At 42.8% G+C, this 19089-nt stretch overlaps 1 protein-coding gene across 1 annotated transcript; it reads right to left on the bottom strand.

Moving 5' to 3' along the window:
- Positions 1-7748: 7748 nt before the first annotated feature.
- LOC110492016 (E3 ubiquitin-protein ligase MARCHF9) lies at positions 7749-15839 on the bottom strand. Its single transcript, XM_036946922.1, has 4 exons — positions 13974-15839; positions 10373-10528; positions 9607-9799; positions 7749-9292 (listed from the first exon to the last, which is right to left on the bottom strand). Exons 1-4 carry the CDS (start codon positions 14295-14297, stop codon positions 8964-8966), a joined length of 1002 nt encoding a protein of 333 aa, XP_036802817.1. The 5' UTR covers positions 14298-15839; the 3' UTR covers positions 7749-8963.
- Between the last annotated feature and the right edge of the window lie 3250 nt (positions 15840-19089).

Below are 19089 nucleotides of genomic sequence, written 5' to 3'. Positions count from 1 at the left end.
TCAACAGAATCGGCAGAATGAATACACCCCTGATAACCTGCACACACAGTTGGATTTCATAACAGCCACATACAAACAGCATCATCACTTTGCTCATTGCTTTTCGCATCTAATAGGTATTGGAATTTTAACATATTGTCCCATGTGCATTGTGTAATTTATCCATGGTCCCTAACTAGCCCCTAACCACCACAGGCATTACAATCGGGTCATGTGCACCTGCACTCCATATTGATGATTACTTGTGTGTTGCCAGCTGTGAGCATGTGGGCAAGATTGAAACAAACCCAACCTTAATTTATGTTGTGATGCAGCCATGACAATAAGTCACAAAACTCAGTTTTGGAGGAGACTGACTTTACAACCAAAATTATCCAATCAAAACTTTGTAGTCAATTTTGACAGTAGAATAAATGTTTCTGACTCATATTGATCCCACATAGGCTGTTTTCTAAATGAGAAGTTGGTTTTTAAGGGCAGTTGCTCTTTAAAGTTACTGTATACGGACACGACCATGGCAACTCAACTGTAAAGAAAAATGCAAGTGTCCGCATAACAGCGCAACACAACTCCAAACATGACAGATAAAAATCTACATAGCTACAATTAAATTGTTTCTCCAATTTCAGAATGGGCAGTTTTTTACAAATAGTTACATAGAATATCAGTCAGTTCTACCACCTCAACATTGCTAATTTAAACAGGGTTTAATATAATGTAGTAAAGTTCAGCTTCAGTCCACAGGGGGGCACTGTGTCACTGTCAGAAGATATGTGCTTCAGTCAGAAAAACATTCTCTCAACTTTTCGGTCTCAGCTGGCTAGCCAACCATCTATTTACAGAAACGAAACCCATCAAATACACTCGCTGGAAATAAACACTTTTCCTAATATTATGATTTAAATCAACATCCTTAGCTTGCCCATTTACTAAAAGTACTGTTAAATAACTCTGACTGACACCCAATAGCGTAAGGATGCTGAGCGCTTACGCTAGCCTATTTTGTATTTATTATGAATCCCCATTACTCTTCCTTGGGTCTAGAAAAATTAAGGCAGTTATACACAATACAACAAAAAAGATTTTACAACGCATTAAGTGTGTACCCTCAGGCCACTACTCTACTACCACATATCTACAACAAAAAATCTATGTATACGTGTGTGTATAGTGCGTATGTTATCGTGTGTGTGTCTGTGCCTGTCTCTTCACAGTCCCTGCTGTTCCATAATGTGTATTTGTATCTGTTTTTTAAAATCTGATTTCTCTGCTTGCATGAGTTACTTGATATGGAATAGAGTTCCATGTAGTCCTAGCTCTATGTAGTACTGTGCGCCTCCCATAATCTGTTCTGGACTTCGGGACTATGAAGAGATCTCTGGGGGCATGTCTTGTGGGGTATGCATTAGTATCATGGGTACGCCTTTCCTTACAGTTCTCTGCTGCCAATGACTGGAGCGAATTGCAAAAATCACTCAAGCTGGAGTCTTATATCTCCCTCTCTAACTTTAAGCATCAGCTGTCAGAGAAGATTACAGATCACTGTACCTGTACACAGCCAATCTGTAAATAGTACACCCGATCTGTAAATAGTACACCCGACTACCTCATCCCCATATTATTACTTACCCTCTTGCTCTTTTGCAGCCCAGTATCTACTTGCACATCATCATCTGCACATCTATCACTCCAGTGTTAATACTAAATTGTAATTATTTTGCCTATTTATTGCCTTATTCCCTACTCTTCTACATTTGCACACACTGTACATAGATTTTTCTATTTATTTCTATTGTGTTATTGACTGTACATTTGTTTATGTGTAACTGTGTTGTTTTTGTCGCACTGCTTTGCTTTATCTTGGCCAGGTCGCAGTTGTAAATTAGAACTTGTTTTCAACTGGCCTACCTGGTTAAATAAAGGTGAAATAAAAAAAATCTAAATTAAAATCTGAGCTGTGTCTTAGTAGTTTAAACAGACAGCTCGGTGCATTCAACATGTCAATACTTCTCACAAATACAAGTAGTGATGAAATCAAACCTTTTGGCATGGCAAATCTAATCTTCATTGAAGTCATCGCATGCCTCATCCATGGCCATAAGGAAGGTGGCACACTCATGAGGATGGCGATCGTACACCTTCCATCTCCATGCTGAAAGGAGAGTATCGGAGCAGGTATAGGGTCACGAATCGGGGATGGGACCACACGATGACATAGGTGACCCCGTCACCTTTGACAGGCTTGCTCAATTTCATTGAGAAACACAATGAGGTGTGCAGCGTTGCAGGATCCAAGTAATGCCCTACGTCCTACCACACCGTCTTCAGAAATAGCGGTGCACATGGAGATGTTTCCCCCACCAAGTAAATGTGTTTCATAGATACCTGGTGCCTCTTCAAAAGGCAGGTGATTGTTGGTAGGCTGGTGGATGCCACATTGGCAAAGGTGTCATCGTTCTCCTCAATGGCCTGCTTTATTTCGGACAGACAAATGTTATTCCTGGCCCTCACCATTTCCACCACTGCTGGTCGGTCGGCACATGGCCACCACCATGGGGTCTTCTATCAATTCTGAGTGTAGAACAGAGTATACTTTCAATAGATCATAATGTATGAATATTGTAAAATGTGTTGTGAATTTACATGCATTACCATATGTAATTTACTGTAAATGTAATGGTAAAGCATAGTGCATATCCTGCAGACTTATGTTAGATTTGCGTCAATTCGAATCTGGTATCAGGATAAATATGACAATGAGTCACCGATTGTATACTATGTATTTTTTATTAGCTAAGCAATAAGTGGTAAATGCAATTTTCGTATATACGGGCTCTCTGTCCCACCTCGCAGGGCAAACAGAGAACTGACTTGTTCCTGACAAAGATATTATAATATACCCTGATGACAGTAGTAGTTCCTGCTTCCGAGCCGGCCTGTCAGAGTAGAGACTGGGCGTGGTTTAAACTCACCCAGCCTATTGTTGAGCTGGTACGAGCTGGTACCAGCCCCCGGGCACTCCAGTTGATAGATGTAACTTGCTGTGTCGAGTATCTATGCGCTCATTCCCTAGATACCGTTATCACATATCTGGTTTCTGTTATTGTTAAGTTTGAGTTCTAACAAAAACAGTATGTGGTTTGCTACACTACGTTCTGTATGTGTCTGTTTTTATGTTATTCTGTATTTTTCCATCATGAGAAAGGCCCATGGCCCTGAAACTGTTAACAATGTTTCAAGTCAGCTATGTTGCATAACACCTACATACATCCACACAAGCCAACAGCAGATAATATTCAATCACATATATGGTAACGTGCTATAGTGCATAACACAGAATCCTCATAATTACCAGTTTTCTTGCCGAAATGTTCTCATGATCGAATTGACAGTTGATCGTTTCAGATTGTGGTGAAGTAATCTGGCAGCCTCTGCCATGGTAAGGCCTCAGTTTACCACATGGTCAACGACGATGGCCCAGACTTCCTTAGACACAACAGTTCCCTGCAGTCTGCGTCCCTCTCTCTGATGTCCACCTCTTTGATGGGGCCCATGCCCACCTCTTTGATCTCTTTGATGGGGCCCATGCCCACCTCTTTGACCTCTGATGGGGCCCATTTCTCTGACGGGGCCCATGCCCACCTCTCTGACAGGGCCCTTGTCCACAAGGTCTTTGATTTCTTCCTCTCACTCGCCGTCTATCCTGCTCAATGTTGAAAGAAATTGCAAGTGTTCACACACACACCATTTTATAGTGACTAATTGTGGTTACCACTATGTGAAATCAATTAGCAATAATGTCATTATGTATGGTTAACATGTATCATACATGTTTCAACTTTACAAACACACGTTTTATTTCTGTAGTTCTCAAAATCCATATATAGTAGACCGATCAGTTTAACATCTGTAGGTTTACCAAAAGGTTAAGTTATTAACCATTAAGTGGTTGGATTAAGTGATGGTCAAATGTATTTAAACAAATGAGAAGAGAATCATGTGAACAGAATTGTGAGCATTGCATTGTGACAGGCAATGACTTAATAAGAAATGTATTTTTAGATGAAACACTGAATAGGTTTGGTGAAAAAGTTACTGTTTGATTGTGTGTTGTACTTAGACAATTCAAAAGGTGCTTAAAGTTTTGAAGAAAAAAAAGCCTTTTTGGTGATCTGTTTTGAATTTTGTACTAAGAGTTGTGAAATTTTAACACAAACTTGCGAAAATAGTACCAAAGCAAAAAAATGTTTTAAGTAATTTGATTACTGTGAAATAGCATTGCATCTGGTCAAACACAATTTTGGATTGGTAACAGGCTGATTGGTCAGCTGTTTGAGCAAGTAAAGGGTGCTTTGTTATTCTTGGGTCTATTAGTATTGGCCAACCCTTATGCTGAGGGAGACTAACTAGTTAGCCACAGGTTTGTGCAGGGTTAGTGGTAGCTAACTCTTTTGCTGCACTTTGACTTTCTGGCTGTTCTGCCCTCTCCACCTCATTCAATGCTGCCTCAATCTGCTAAACCTGCTCCGTTTGCTTTGCCACTTTCGGAAGAAGTTCCGAATATCCACATTGTTCTGTGCATTGCTGCAGACTGACTTAGTGACATGGGTTGGGGGGGGGGGGGGGGGGGGGGGGTCAAGGGATGTGAGCGGTCCACTGCGTTGTGAAATCTCAACTAATCATAGCAGGCATGGCGTCACTCCAGGGGCTTCTTGCAGTATATTGTATTGTTTGCATGTGGTAACGATCTGGGTCCAGAAGTCATACCAGAGTTTCTTAGTCATAATAATGAGTTGGAGGGGTGTTCTCATGCATTTTTCCAAGTAGGAAGGTGGTATTTACGGGTTCCCGACATGAAGTGAATACGGCATGAAGTATTATTGGGCATTCCAGGGCCATACTTGTGTAACCGATGTGAAATGGCTATCTAGTTAGCGGTGGTGCGCGCTAATAGCGTTTCAATCGGTGACATCACTCGCTTTGAGACCTTGAAGTAGTGGTTCCCCTTGCTCTGCAAGGGCCGTGGCTTTTGTGGAGTGATCGGTAACGATGCTTCGTGGGTGTCAGTTATTGATGTGTGCAGAGGGTCCCTGGTTCGAGCCCGGATATGGGCGAGGGGACGGAGTAAAGTTATACTGTTACATTGGTGCAGTTTTGCATCGGTTACACTCACCCCCCTATTGACCTCCTCCTTTTCCGCAGCAACCGGTGATCCGGGTCACGGCACCAATGTAACAGCATAACTTTACGTCTGTCCCCTCACCCATACCCGGGCGCGAACCAGGGACACTCTGCACACATCAACAACAGTCACCCACGAAGCATCGTTACAGCGGGGAACCACTACTTCAAGGTCTCAGAGCAAGTGACGTCACCGATTGAAGCGCTATTAGCGCACACCACCGCTAACTAGATAGCCATTTCGCATTGGTTACACTTGTAAACATTATGCTGTGTTCCTAACCAAGTGGGAATGTGCTATTTACCACATACCATATGACTAGGAAAAATCCACTTGAATGCCCTTCCAACTCGTAACTACTAGTAGGAAACTGGTCTGTCATCTCTGACCTCTCCCACATGCTGATCTCTGATATCACCTACACTTTTTTTGGTTACTACAGGATTCCACGTGTTATTTCATAGTTTGACAAACACCGCTGTAAGCAAGGCCACCTTTCAAAGCATATGCGGAAGGCCGACAAAGGCGGATGCTGTGTGCTTTTACGAAGAAAAAAAAAAAGATAAAGGAGGTCTATTCAACATTTAAATTGATCGTACATCTAAAAAAAACTGTGCACATTAACTTTGGGTTCGAGCCACCATTGCGTCAAGATTTTTTTGTTAAGGATAACACTGTTCACTGCAGGGACACGACGCTCGATTGAAGCAACGCATATGCGACGAAGTGGATGATTATAATAATACAGATAAAAGGTTGTACATGTAAGTGTAGCTTACACATTTATGTAACGTCGCCTATAGTAACAACGATGATTTATGTAGCAGTGCCAGTAACCTATGTGTCGGTTTGCATGAGGGACTCCCAACAAAAAGCACCTCATTAAATGTATTCGTAATCTTAATTTACAACATGTTGGCTGCACTTCTCAACACACTAACACAAATATAATTCAACATTTCAAAGGGGTGGGGGGTGTGAATGTGACATTCGAACCCTTGCCACGATCTGCGTCATTTACGTGGAGTTGGCACTCTACACAGACAGTCAGTCAAACACACTTGAACAAGTTGTTTTGATTGTCAAAACGTGCCGTTGGATTTATGTTAAAGCCTCTGTCAAATCAACTATTTCAACGATTTTAATTGTCTGATACAAAATTGTAACCGAATATAATCTCGGTCAGGTGTGCAGGTTAGCACTGGGCAAAATCAAGGGGCCAGGGTTCCGGTGTTGAAGCACGGTTTCGACTGCTCCTACAGTTTTGCATTGGTACTGCGGCCCAGAAATAACATTTCTATAGACGGCGACATAGAGAAGTCAGATTTGAACATTCCTAATAAGACACATTAGTCATCACGTTTGTGCACAAAACATCCATTGAATGAGGCCGAGTTTTTCCCCATCACTCACAGTGGAAGATATTAACATTCTATATTCATCCAATGTCTACCATGTTTTTGGATGACATCTTCATAGCTGCTTCCTGTGCACACTGAGTGCTAGTGCGCATGTGATGTTGGTCTGATTAACTGGATGCAACCCGGGTATAGATGGTCCATGATTAAAATCTGCATATACGAATTTGAGTAAATTACCTTGAGAACAGTCAAATAAAGACCACGAAAAAGAACACATTTCTAATGTACAGCCTAAAAGTATGCCTACCGTTATGTCAGACAGTGAAATGTGAGTTCAAACACATTTTACCTGACGAAATTAGATCGCCTGTAATTATTTATATTTTTGTACACACTGGGGAACTGTAGCGTACAGAATGAGTCTCTCCTCACGACCAATTGTTCCTGCAGTGAGGAATTACCATCTTCAGATAACGTTTTCTACCATATCTACAGATAATCGTTGTCTGGAGCTCGAAAAGCAGTAGTAGTAGTAGTAGTAGTAGCAGCAGAGTTTCTAAACCATATTTGGTAGCAGTATGCAAATAAGGGAGCCAAATTCCCGAAGTTCACCAAAAAGATCCGTTCAAATAGAGCCGTTCGTCCATCTCTGAATTGAATGGACTAAGCTGTAATGTAGGTTTGCAGTTGCACCTTATTGCAATATACAGTATCTAGGCTCCTCGTGTTTGAGCCATTGGAGGTGAGAGGGGGCAACGTTTGATAAAAAGGTGCAATATTTATAACACGTATATCACGTATCACTTTGTCCCAGGACGAGAGCCGTTGAGGTAGTCAATAATGTATGGCATTGGGGCGCCATCTACAGCATCATAATTCATTACACCTGTTCTGTAATACACATTATCCAGAGACAAGGTGATTAGTTCTCTAGGTGGCGACAATTAGCCACAACACAACCTGGTGTCCTTCCACAATGTAGCAGAGTGTACAGAACAACAGGCCTTTGACACAGACAGGACAAACTTCCAAAGTCCATAAATGTCCACCTTATGTGATTGTGTTCATCAACAATGAAAGCGAAACGTATCGCAATTTGAATGTAAAACCAGATCTCTCTTGAAGGCCTAGTAATCACAATGAACTAATCAGCAAACCATTTTTACTGCACAAGTGTGTAAAAAGAAAAAACAAAGACACAGGAGTGAGACAGTGAATAATAAGGGATCCTCAGATCTCCATCTTTAATCCAATGGTTTGTTTGCTTGTTATCAAATCTGAATCATCAGCACACAGCAGCAAGTCGGTCATCTCTGTTATAGCTGAAATAACACTGCCATCAGTCAGATTTTTAAAAAACGGTTTGGTGCAATTAAAACCAGCTGAATAAAAAGTGTTTCTTTTGACAAGCACCTTTCTGAATAGAGCAAATTTGTAGAAGTGCTTAAATGTTATGTGGTAATTATGCGGCATTAAAAAAATGATATACCCATGCAAAATTCACTGTGAAATGTACAGATGTCTTTATTGCAGAGAAGATAGGACTAGGAGTCATCTTAATAAATGCATTGTTCTCCTTTTGTAGATGATCCCTTGATCCCTGTATTGTTTGCAGTAATGAACGTCGGTTTTCATATGATGGCTTTGATGTATGATGTAATATGATGTAGTATTCTTTGTTCTCCAGTCTGTAGCTTAATCATCATTAGCTACAGCAATATTTCAGAACTGCGGAACTATTATTATTATTATTATTATTATTATTATTTAGAGTTGTTTGAAAATGCTTGGCGTGCCATAAGGAGTTTCAGGTATCTCCTTAAATCATACACCCCGTATAAATATCAAAATGACAAAAAAAAGAAACCATACCAGAAAAAAATAAAATACATGTATTTCCTTGTGCATCCTGAAATCGGACTGAAAAATATCCTTGGATTGGGTTGTTATAAAGCATGTTGGATAGTTTGCATGTTTTCCATAGTTTACAATAACCATTCGATTATTACAAATCATGTGCATCGCTTTTTTTAAACAAACTCCTGTAAAGATCCTCATATGTGCGGTCTGTTGCTGTTTCAGGACGTTTCCAAACATCCAACACATTGTCTCGAACCCAGGTCTCCCAGCCCATAGACAAACTCATAATAACTGCTCCAGTAGGATTAACCTACTGGGCAGGGATCGTAATGAGCCTACCAAGGCAAGGGTTGTTACAATATCATAGTACCTTGGCTGCAGGTCCAGACATTGTCTTGTCTGTACGTATCCTTCCTTGGGCTGGGTACTGAAATCGAGTTCCTCAATGGAGTTGTCAAAATCTTGAAAGAACTGACCAGACCCCCCCCCCCCCCCCCCCCCCCCCGAAAAAAAACAATACCCTGCTTTATTCCTTCATTCCACCCCTTCCACGCTCAGTTTCATACCGTTGTCACCCTCATCACCACCTCCCGGTTGGCCGAGGAGCCGATACGTGGGTTGTGTGGCCGTAGCTGGCTCAGAATATGAAGGATGGTGTAGCCACAGTGGTGGTCCAGAATAGTCCTGAACCTCCGACTCTGTCTCCTGCTGCCGCCACTACCCAAGCCATGGGGGTTACTCCGTGAGCCCCGACCCCCACCCTTACTGCTACTCAACGGGTCCCCCAAGTCATTGGCTTTTATATAGTTCAATACTTTCCATTGTTGATTGACAGCCTGCCATCGCTTGAATATTCGGTATACTGATGAGCCCTCGTGGATTATAAGCCCTGGGAAGAGAGAGATGATTTTACAGAGATAGAAAGATGCAAGGCGTTCAATTATTTTTAAGGCATGAAATACTTGGGAGTAGGTAATAGGTACAAATCTGTCATACAAAGCACCTTACTCTAGTGCTAACAAATTACAGACATTTGGTATAACCACACAGTGCAGACACGTAAGCAGCGCCATCTGTTTTGAGTCTGGCAATGCACCATTTTCACCAGGTAGACTCTACAAAGCTTCACAGTGTGTGTGTGTGTGTGTGTGTGTATGTTAATGTATGTGTGTGTGTGTGTCTTCTGTGATTCCTCCTCCTCACCGATGCACACGATGTCCATGAAGCCGTACATGCCGTAGCAGATCTGGAAGAGCAGGTCCTGGCGCTGCCACTTGGCCGAGGGGCTGAGGGACGACCAGACGAGCCAGGAGATGCTGGCGATGAGGAACAGGGAGCCCAGGATGATGGCAGCGATCTGGACCTTCTCGATCACCGTCAGGGAGATGGCCTGCCACTGAACAGAACGGACACGAGGGCCAAGAAAGGGACAATAAGAAAGGGGAAACAGTCAAATGAATAGGATGTCATTTCAGGCACAGATTTAGTGAGGCAACAGGAAAAAGTGTCAGCACAGGTCCAGTTTTCACACTTTCCTCCTTGCGAGTGCCCAAGACTTGTTCTAGCAGAGTAACTGTAACGCCTAGACTAGTGCACCAGAGCAGAGCACTGTGTAATACTCTGATAGGGGTATTGTGCGTGGTTTGAAGTTGATGCATCAGCAGAAAACTGCCTGTGAGATAAGATCTGTGCACTGTGGCCACTAGAAAAACCGTCATTGATTTTGGAGGATGAGAGTAGACCAGGTGCACAATGCACACACGACTGGAGTGGATGAGACAGACCCCCTACTCCCTAGACACTTCTGTAAATCAGAAAGGATTGGATAGGTATAAGCAATATGAGGACAATCACAAAAGTGGAGCTACTGTTGTATTGTACTGCATGAAGTACCAATTGGCTAGGGTCTGATTCTGGCCAGAGCGTAAGTCCTCGAGAATGAGGGGTTGGGCGGAGTGACGAGACATACCTGCAGTGGGTTCTTGGTGCTGATGGCCAGGACATGGTACTTGAAGTAGCAAAGCTCACAGCTCCAGGAGCCTCTCTCGCTGATCCAGCGGATGAGGCAGGGCTGGTGGGTGCAGCGCACAGAACCCTTACAGCGACATGGGCTCAGCAGCTCTCCCTGCAGGAGAGAGAGGGGTCCAACCATAGAATTAGAATGACTAGAATAAACATTCTCATTCAAGCCAATGTTCTGTGATGTGAGTCTGATGTGGCATAACACACCATGGGTTATTTCTGAATTGGAAATATTTTGTAATAAGAAACGATACTGGATAATGGATAGCCCTCAATGTCTCACTTTTGTGTATGTCTGTCTGGCACACTCAGTAAAAATACAATGGGTGGACCCACACAGGTTGTGGGGCACCTTAACACAATATCACAATCCTCCCACATATTTTAGAGTTTGAAACAGTCAGAAAGCAACTATGAATGACCTATTCATTATTAATTAGAGTATCTTCCTCCTCTTCCACAATTTCCACCTTAGTAAATGGAAAATCAAAAGTGGTGAAAACATCAGTACTGTAGCTAAATGTCGAGGGTAGTATATTACTCAATGCTAAAATGATGCATGCCTAGGAATAATTAGTAGATCAATGCATGTGCCCAGCTTGATGCTGGCCTATTGGCCAGAACGAGCCAATTAGGGCCCGGCAACATCGGCAGGGGTGCACAGAGATTTGAAGGGCAGGCAGGTGAACGGGAGGTGAGCCATTCAACCCCTACTGTTCACACAAAACGGGTCCCAAATGGCAGCCTATTCCCTTCATGTTGCACTATGTCAAAAGTAGTACACTATATAGGGAATAGGTTGCCATTTCAGCGCAGAGACAGACTCTCAGTGAACTCAATCAATACAGGCCCTACTGCAGTACCTACAGCAAACATTGCCCTTCTCATCTGGATGGGTAGGATGGGATAAGAAGAACTTTCATCAGGTTGACTCTTGAGGAATAGAGAGAATGTTGAGCATTGTAGATTGTTTTATATATATATTTTTTACAGTTATGTATGTGTCTAATTATACACATCTAAATAGGCTGAAGTTAAAAAAAAGTAGCCTAGTAATTCCCCTGAATGCAGTTTCCTATTCATTGCTTGCAGTCCATACAGCAAATACCCCATCTAATTAGATCATCCCCACTTAAGTAGATTGTGAAATCCATGACGGGAATGTGCAAGTGCACACTTCAGAAGGGTGGAGAATCGGGACATAGTCCATGAGGACTCGTGAAGGAAAGGGAGTATGTTGAGATGTTTTGAATAAGTTTGGCATGAGTCATGTGTACACATTTACCAATTTACTCTTAAGAGCACGCAGATAGAAGACTAGTATTACCTTCTACTTTTCATATCAAGTTAAACTGCAAATACATCTGGTAGCAATGAACAAGATCAAACCACAACCAAAATCTAAAGTTATCCATCCATATTTAAAATTGTATTTAATAGTGCCATATTAGAAACTACCCTCGCTCCAGAAATAATTTGATCCCAAATGATTTTTAAGCACAAATGGGGAATTTTTTTTTTCATTTTGGTTCAGTTGGTAGAGAGTGACTCATTTAACCCATGTGTATTTCTCCCTAAATAACCAGTTGCATGTTTTTTTGACAGGGGCTTTACAATGACACTTCATAATCTTTTCCTGTTTTTTACATTTATTTTCCCCAGGTTTGCTTGTTTAAACCTTGTTATTATAAGATACTTTCATTGACTAACAACATACCGATTTGAGTGGGGGAGAGGAGCCACATGTCCCATCAGTCATAAACTGGTCAACAGTATATGAGGAAGTATATATATCAGCAGCATATAAGGAACTGAATAAAAACTTAAACATTTGTTGTACAGCAAAATGTCAAGCCAGGTAAAAGTAATAGTGTGTCCACCCACCCACCCACCCACACACCCATCCACCCACCCACACACCCATCCACCCACACACACACCCATCCACCCACACACCCACCCACACAACCATCCACCCACACACCCACCCACACACCCATCCACCCACCCACACACCCATCCACCCACACACACACCCATACACCCACACACCAACCCACCCACCCATCCATCCATCCAGGCACCCATCCTGTCTGAAGCAAATGCTGCCTGGCACTGCCCAGAGCCTCATATGTGGCTAACATTCCAAATATGAGGCTATGGCACAGCCTATTCTGAAGCTAGACCATGTCAAGTGGAAAGGTTGGTGATGGAGCCCACAGAAATACAATCACTAGGATGGGAAAATGTAAGTCGCATTGGATAAAGGTGTCTGTTAAATGGCATATATTATTATTAGTATAAAATCTCCTAAGACCCCAGACCACCCACCTTGACTTGAATGGGAATTCCCGTTCTAGATATTATATTTCTATGGGTGCACATGCCATTGCAATACCATGGAGTTCTCCTTCTGACGGCTCTGACAGGAAGTTTAATTATGAATCATATTTCATGCGTCCCACAGAGCAAGGTTATTATATTTGTAGAAGTAATTGCTCAACTGACAGGGACATGACTGTCCCCTGTTGTGACCCACTTGAATAATGAAATAACAATTAAATGACAAAGTGGCTGGGTCTACGATAATAGCTCATCTTCTAAGTAATCATGAAGTTGAAGTGGTACAGGAAGTAGTGCTGAAAGATAAGTTCATATCATGTCAATCTAAAGAAGATTGATGCTGCTTTTAAATCATTCTTAAAATGTATTCTGAATGTGTGTTTGCCTTTGCCTCATAGTCTATTCACTTAAGGCCCAGCCAATTAGCCTGAGATCCAAACCATGTGGAACAACTGGTCAGAACCAGGTAACTGATCAACATTTCTTACGGTTATATTACAGGTGTGAAACACCTGCCTGTTCCTTTTTATAGTTTTTCAATTCTGCATAGCTCCCAATGAGATTACAGATGCTATGAAGTAGCACCTACTGTATACTGTAATAATGCTATGACAAACATAAAATCTCACAAAGTCATTAAGTAGTGATTTCCATCTGTGCTCCAGTGGCACTTACACCATATCTCATTATCTCAAGGCCATGGTTAACGAGCTCAGCCAGGCTGTACAGGTTCTGCACATCTGTTGTGTCAAATTTTGGCTGAGGACCAAAGCTCCGTTCATTGTTCTGCATCCCTATACATTCATTGGCTTAGAGGCCCAAAGACGTAGCCTGGGTTCCAGTCTGTTTCTGCTCTTCTGACATTCGTTACCAGTTCATTACCAGGCCAATTATTATTCACGTGCACAAGTGGACCATGACATCAGTCAAGCTATAATCAACATTGTTATAGGCTATATAGTACTAAAATAACAATTGTATTTGTCGTATTTTCTCAACCAAATCAATTTGTCAATGTCACAGAACACACCAAATCGAAACAGGTCAAAGTGTAGCAATATAGGTTTACTATAGGCCTACACGCGTACTAACATTCAGAACCATGGACAGCGTAGGGCTATTGCCTAATGGTCAAATTGAGCAGTTTTGTGTTGTGGCGCGAAAAGCGGGACAACGAAGGCGTATGCATCTATCTGGGACAGTACCTGCTCCGGACCCTGAAAGCAGATACGACAGCGCAGGCTGCTTGCAGTGCTGGTGAGCGACACGGCATCCAGGCCCACTTGCAGTTTGGGGTCCTTCTCCTCAAAGCCCAGGCTCCGAGGCCGAGGATCCGTCCCGTAATACTCCTCCTCGTCATCCCGGGAGGAGCAGTCCACAAAGGGAGGCCAGCCGCAGCCGCCCATCCCAAGACCCCGCATGCTGGACCGTCTCTCTGCTTCGGCTCGTTCAGGCTGTCTCGAATCGTCTCGCATAAAAACCAGTACTTTCAGTTCGTTGAAAAACATGCGGATCCTATATTTGAACATGTTTGGCTACATTAATTATTCAGAAGGGAATGAAACCAATTTAAAAATAAGGTGGTCTCAAGAAAAAATTAAATATACCTTTGATTTAGGAGAAGGGTTATAATTATTATTATTATACACCTATTATCTTTAGCCAATTATTGTGCTGCATATGCTATTATTTAGGGGATTTTACCTAAACATTTTCTGAATAGTATCACTGATGAGCTTACAAAACTTGTAGGCTCACCCTATTGTAAATGTTCTGTCAAATGGTAAGAAATAAATGACCACGTCTTGGTTGTTGTCTGATGGCATGTGTGTCTAAGACAATGCAGATGAGAAATTTCCCTCTTGAGAAGCTCGATACACTCTCTCAATATTCATTACGAAAACAACTCTGCGAATGCTGTCAAGCTAGATTCTTCCTCCACCCCTACCACCACAAATACGTGATAGGCCTATATCGTCCATTGCCTGCACTATCGATCTAAATTATACACATCATCAAATACCTTGCATTAGGGGTTTGCAGCAAAAAATATATATGTTTGCTACACAAAGCAGAAGACATGCCAGCGTGGACTAGTGGAAGAGTGAACAACGGAGAGACATAAAATAGAACGAGATGTAAAAAATAAAAATAAACATTCCATGACCAACCCCACAGTCATATCTGGGACTGTTGTCAAGAAGCATAATCCAAAAGGGTGCGGACAGACGATATAATGAAAGTTAGATGTAAGACGTGTGATTATATCGTGTTTTTAATGATCCTTAGTAGCATCCCAGCCATCAGATCATGTTTTTTTTCCTATTCCACCTCTGTAATGTTTTGGATTGATCCATCAAGAATGGTCCACCTCATTCCACCCGACGTCCACACAGAGTGGATCCAATTTGCAATCCAGTGAATTTGCATGTTAAATATATCTGTAAATATATCCACTCAAAACAGCGATACATCCCACCTTCATTCGATAGCCATCAGCATTTCTCTTCGGTGTCTTCAATCTTTGCGTTGAAAATATGGTGCACCGAAATTTGAGAATAACAGACCAGAATTCAAAACAACAGTTGCTGCAATCTTCTAATTTACAGACCGATGGAGATGTCTACACATCCGAGAGGGCAATTACAGCAGTAGCCTAATGCCATTGATATTGTAGCCTAGCCTCTCAGATGGTGATGATGATGATAGCCTACTGCTTGCTCGCGCTGCCTGATTCCTCCTCGAAATGGTCGACTTTGATAGTGAACCAACGCAGCACCAACTTCCGGAATGAATACTAGCCTACAAGAATGAAAAACTGCATGACATTGGTATACTTTTATCATGTTCTTCTCTACGGTCATTAGTCTGTCTCCTCTGTATGATATGGATGCACCCTCTCTGGAGCCCTGTAGTTAGGGATGGGGAGGGCAGATTCCGTTCGGCTGTTGTATTGACAGACGACGCTGTCGCTGTCCAAGGTGCGATCTCGCCTAGTGACGTGTGCAGTCACAGTGCCACATGCACTACACTCCCGGGAAATATACATGATGACGCCTGAGCATCTCTTTCTTTCTTTCTTTCTTTCTTTCTTTCTTTCTTTCTTTCTTTCTTTCTTTCTTTCTTTCTTTCTTTCTTTCTTTCTTTCTTTCTTTCTTTCTTTCGAATTCAGGGACGCTTTCTTTTTCACCATTCTTTCTTTCACCTGTTTCTACACTCCACATTATCAACAACTTTTGATCTTTGGGGACTCAGTCTTTTCGACCAGGACACTATCAGCGATTGACTTGGACTGAAATAGGTACCGGTACTGTTTATATTTAGGTGCAGGCGCTCCACAATACTTTTGAATGAATATTCTATAAGAGGAACAGGAGTTCAAGAAGTAGAAAATGTAAGGTCCTGGTACTCAACTCTGGTGAGCTTCTGCCTAAATCAAGCACGGATTAATACACCAGCAACCACTAGTTTACTATAAGGTCCATGAAATTCCTCATGTCATGGTGATAGAGAAACAACTGAGAAAGTTCATGCTCCTTCCTTGGTGAGGGAGAATTGTCTCGGGGCCATTTCACAGAGTACACCAGACAAGGTAATTAGGTTATATCACAAGCTGGGGTTGTAAGGTCAGTTGAATCACACATAAATAGACACACACACACACACTGAATTATTGGCTGTTCCTTGACCACTGGCCGGCCCCCCACACTCAGCATTCTGAACCCATAGCAATTCCCTGCTATGGGTTCAATTCCCCAGAATAGATTTTTCACACATACTCTGCACTTGTGGATTTTTCAACATGGAGCTTGGCTTGAGATGCAGTTCATAGGCTATTATGTGAAGTCTCCATAAACGGTCATATTTGCTATCCCGTATTCCTACACGAAAACCTCTCATGGTAATCTGAGGCGTAGTTTCAGTGACTCGTAAACATTCTGCCCCACCCCCACTCTCACCACCTGCCCTGATCCTTCCTACCAATGAGTGTATGGGGTGTGATTCATACTGTAACAGAACAATTCCGATCACACGATATCCTTACGCTCTCCCATACTGCTAGACATGGCAGTGCAGGGCTAATTTTATGAACCCTAAAATGCACACGCCACCATTCGTATTGTAATGGGGGAAATATGATAACAACAGTATATCATCTCCCATACTGACAGTTTCAGGAGTAGCAGGGCAGGACGTCTTTCTTTTTACTGAGCACTAACAACATGCATCCACCCACCCACCCACCGGTCGGTCTGTTACATTATTGATAGGCTTACTGACCTGTTTCTCTCCTCTTACTGAACTGATGACAATGATTTCCCCTCCTGTTGGCCCTGGCTGCATCGTTACAGTGAGAGGAATGTAGATCTAGATCCAGACACATCATTATCTTGTCTCTTGTCTCGTGGTTCCATCCATAGAAATAGTCAGAATTGCATTCTTGTCTTTCTATTTCTATGGTCTTTTGACGCCATTTCCACTCCTTCTGTTATGTGATGAGCTGCGTCGAATACAACAGGTGTAGACCTTACAGTGAAATGCTTACTTGCAAGCTCTTAACAAACAATAGTTTTAAGAACCCCCCCCACACACACACACAAAAACAATTATGAGATAATAATAATACAAAATTAAAGAGCAGCAGTAAATAACAATAGCGGGGCTATATACTGGGGGTACCGGTACAGAGTCAATGTGCGGGGGCACCTGTGTTGAGGTAATTGAAGTAATATGCACATGTAGGTAGAGTTATTAAAGTGACTATGCATAGATAATAACTGAGAGTAGCAGCAGTGTAGAAGAGGGGGGGGGGGGGGGTGGCAATGCAAATAGTCTGTGTAGCCATTTGATTAGCTGTTCAGGGGTCTTATGGCTTGTGGGTAGAAGCTGTTTAGAAGCCTCTTGGACCTAGACTTGGCGCTCCGGTACCACTTGCTTTGCAGCAGCAGAGAGAACAGTCTGTGACTAGGGTGGCTGGAGTCTTTCACCATTTTTAGGGCCTTCCTCTGACACCGCCTGGTATAGAGGTCCTGGATGGCAGGAAGCGGTCCTCCTTTTCCTGTAGTCCCCAATCATCTCCTTTGCTTTGATCATGTTGATGGAGAGGTTGTTGTCCTTGCACCACACGGTCAGGTCTCTGACCTCCTCCCTATAGGCTGTCTCATCGTTGTCGGTGATCAGGCCTACCACTGTTGTGTCATCGAAAACTTAATGATGGTGTTGGAGTCATGCCTGGCTATGCAGTCATGAGTGAACAGGGAGTACAGGAGGGGACTGAGCACGCACCCCTGAGAAGCCCACGTGTTGAGGATCAGCATGGTGGATGTGTTGTTACCTGCCCTTACCACCTGGGGGCGGCCCTTCAGGAAGTCTAGCATCCAGTTGCAGTGGGAGGTGTTTAGTTCCAGGGTCCTTAGCTTAGTGATGAGCTTTGAGGGCACTATGGTGTTGAATGCCAAGCTGTAGTCAATAAACAGCATTCTCACATAGGTGTTCCTTTTGTCCAGGTGTGAAAGGGCAGTGTGGATTATAATAGAAATTGCATCATCTGTGGATCTGTTGGTGCGGTATGCAAATTGGAGTGGGTCTAGAGTTTCTGGGATGATGGTGTTGATGTGAGCCATGACCAGCCTTTCAAAGTATTTCATGGCTACAGACGTGAGTGCTACGGGTCGGTAGTCATTTAGGCAGGTTACCTTAGTGTTTTTGGGGACACTGACTATGGTGGTCTGCTTGAAACATGTTGTTATTACAGACTTAGGGAGAGGTTGAAAAAGTCAGTGAAGACACTTGCCAGTTGGTCAGCGCATGCTCGGAGTACACGTCCTGGTAATCCGTCTGGCCTTGCGGCCTTGTGAAGGTTGACCTGTTTAAAGGTCTTATTCACATCGGCTGCGGAGAGTGTGATCACACAGTCATCCGGAACAGCTGATGCTCTCATGCATGTTTCAGTGTTACTTGCCTCGAAGCGAGCATAGAAGCTATTTATTTTGTCCGGTAGGCTCATGTCACTGCACAGCTCTCGAGTGTGCTTCCCTTTGTATTCTGTAATAGTTTGCAAGCCCCGCCACAACCGACGAGCGTCCGGTGTAGTACGATTCAATCTTAGTCCTGTATTGACGCTTTGCCTGTTTGATGGTTCGTCGGAGGGAATAGCGGGATTTCTTATAAGCTTCCAGGTTAGAGTCCTGCTCCTTGAAAGTGGCAGCTCTACTCTTTAGCTCAGTGCAAATGTTGCCTGGCTTCTGGTTGAGGTATGTACGTAGACAACGTGCTCAATGCGCTTATTGATAAAGCCAGTGACTGATGTGGTGTACTCCT

The sequence above is a fragment of the Oncorhynchus mykiss genome, chromosome 16, assembly GCF_013265735.2.
Source record: "Oncorhynchus mykiss isolate Arlee chromosome 16, USDA_OmykA_1.1, whole genome shotgun sequence".
Taxonomy (NCBI): domain Eukaryota; kingdom Metazoa; phylum Chordata; class Actinopteri; order Salmoniformes; family Salmonidae; genus Oncorhynchus; species Oncorhynchus mykiss.
The sequence above is the reverse complement of the archived record's forward strand: the minus strand, read 5'-3'. Positions and strand labels throughout refer to the sequence as shown.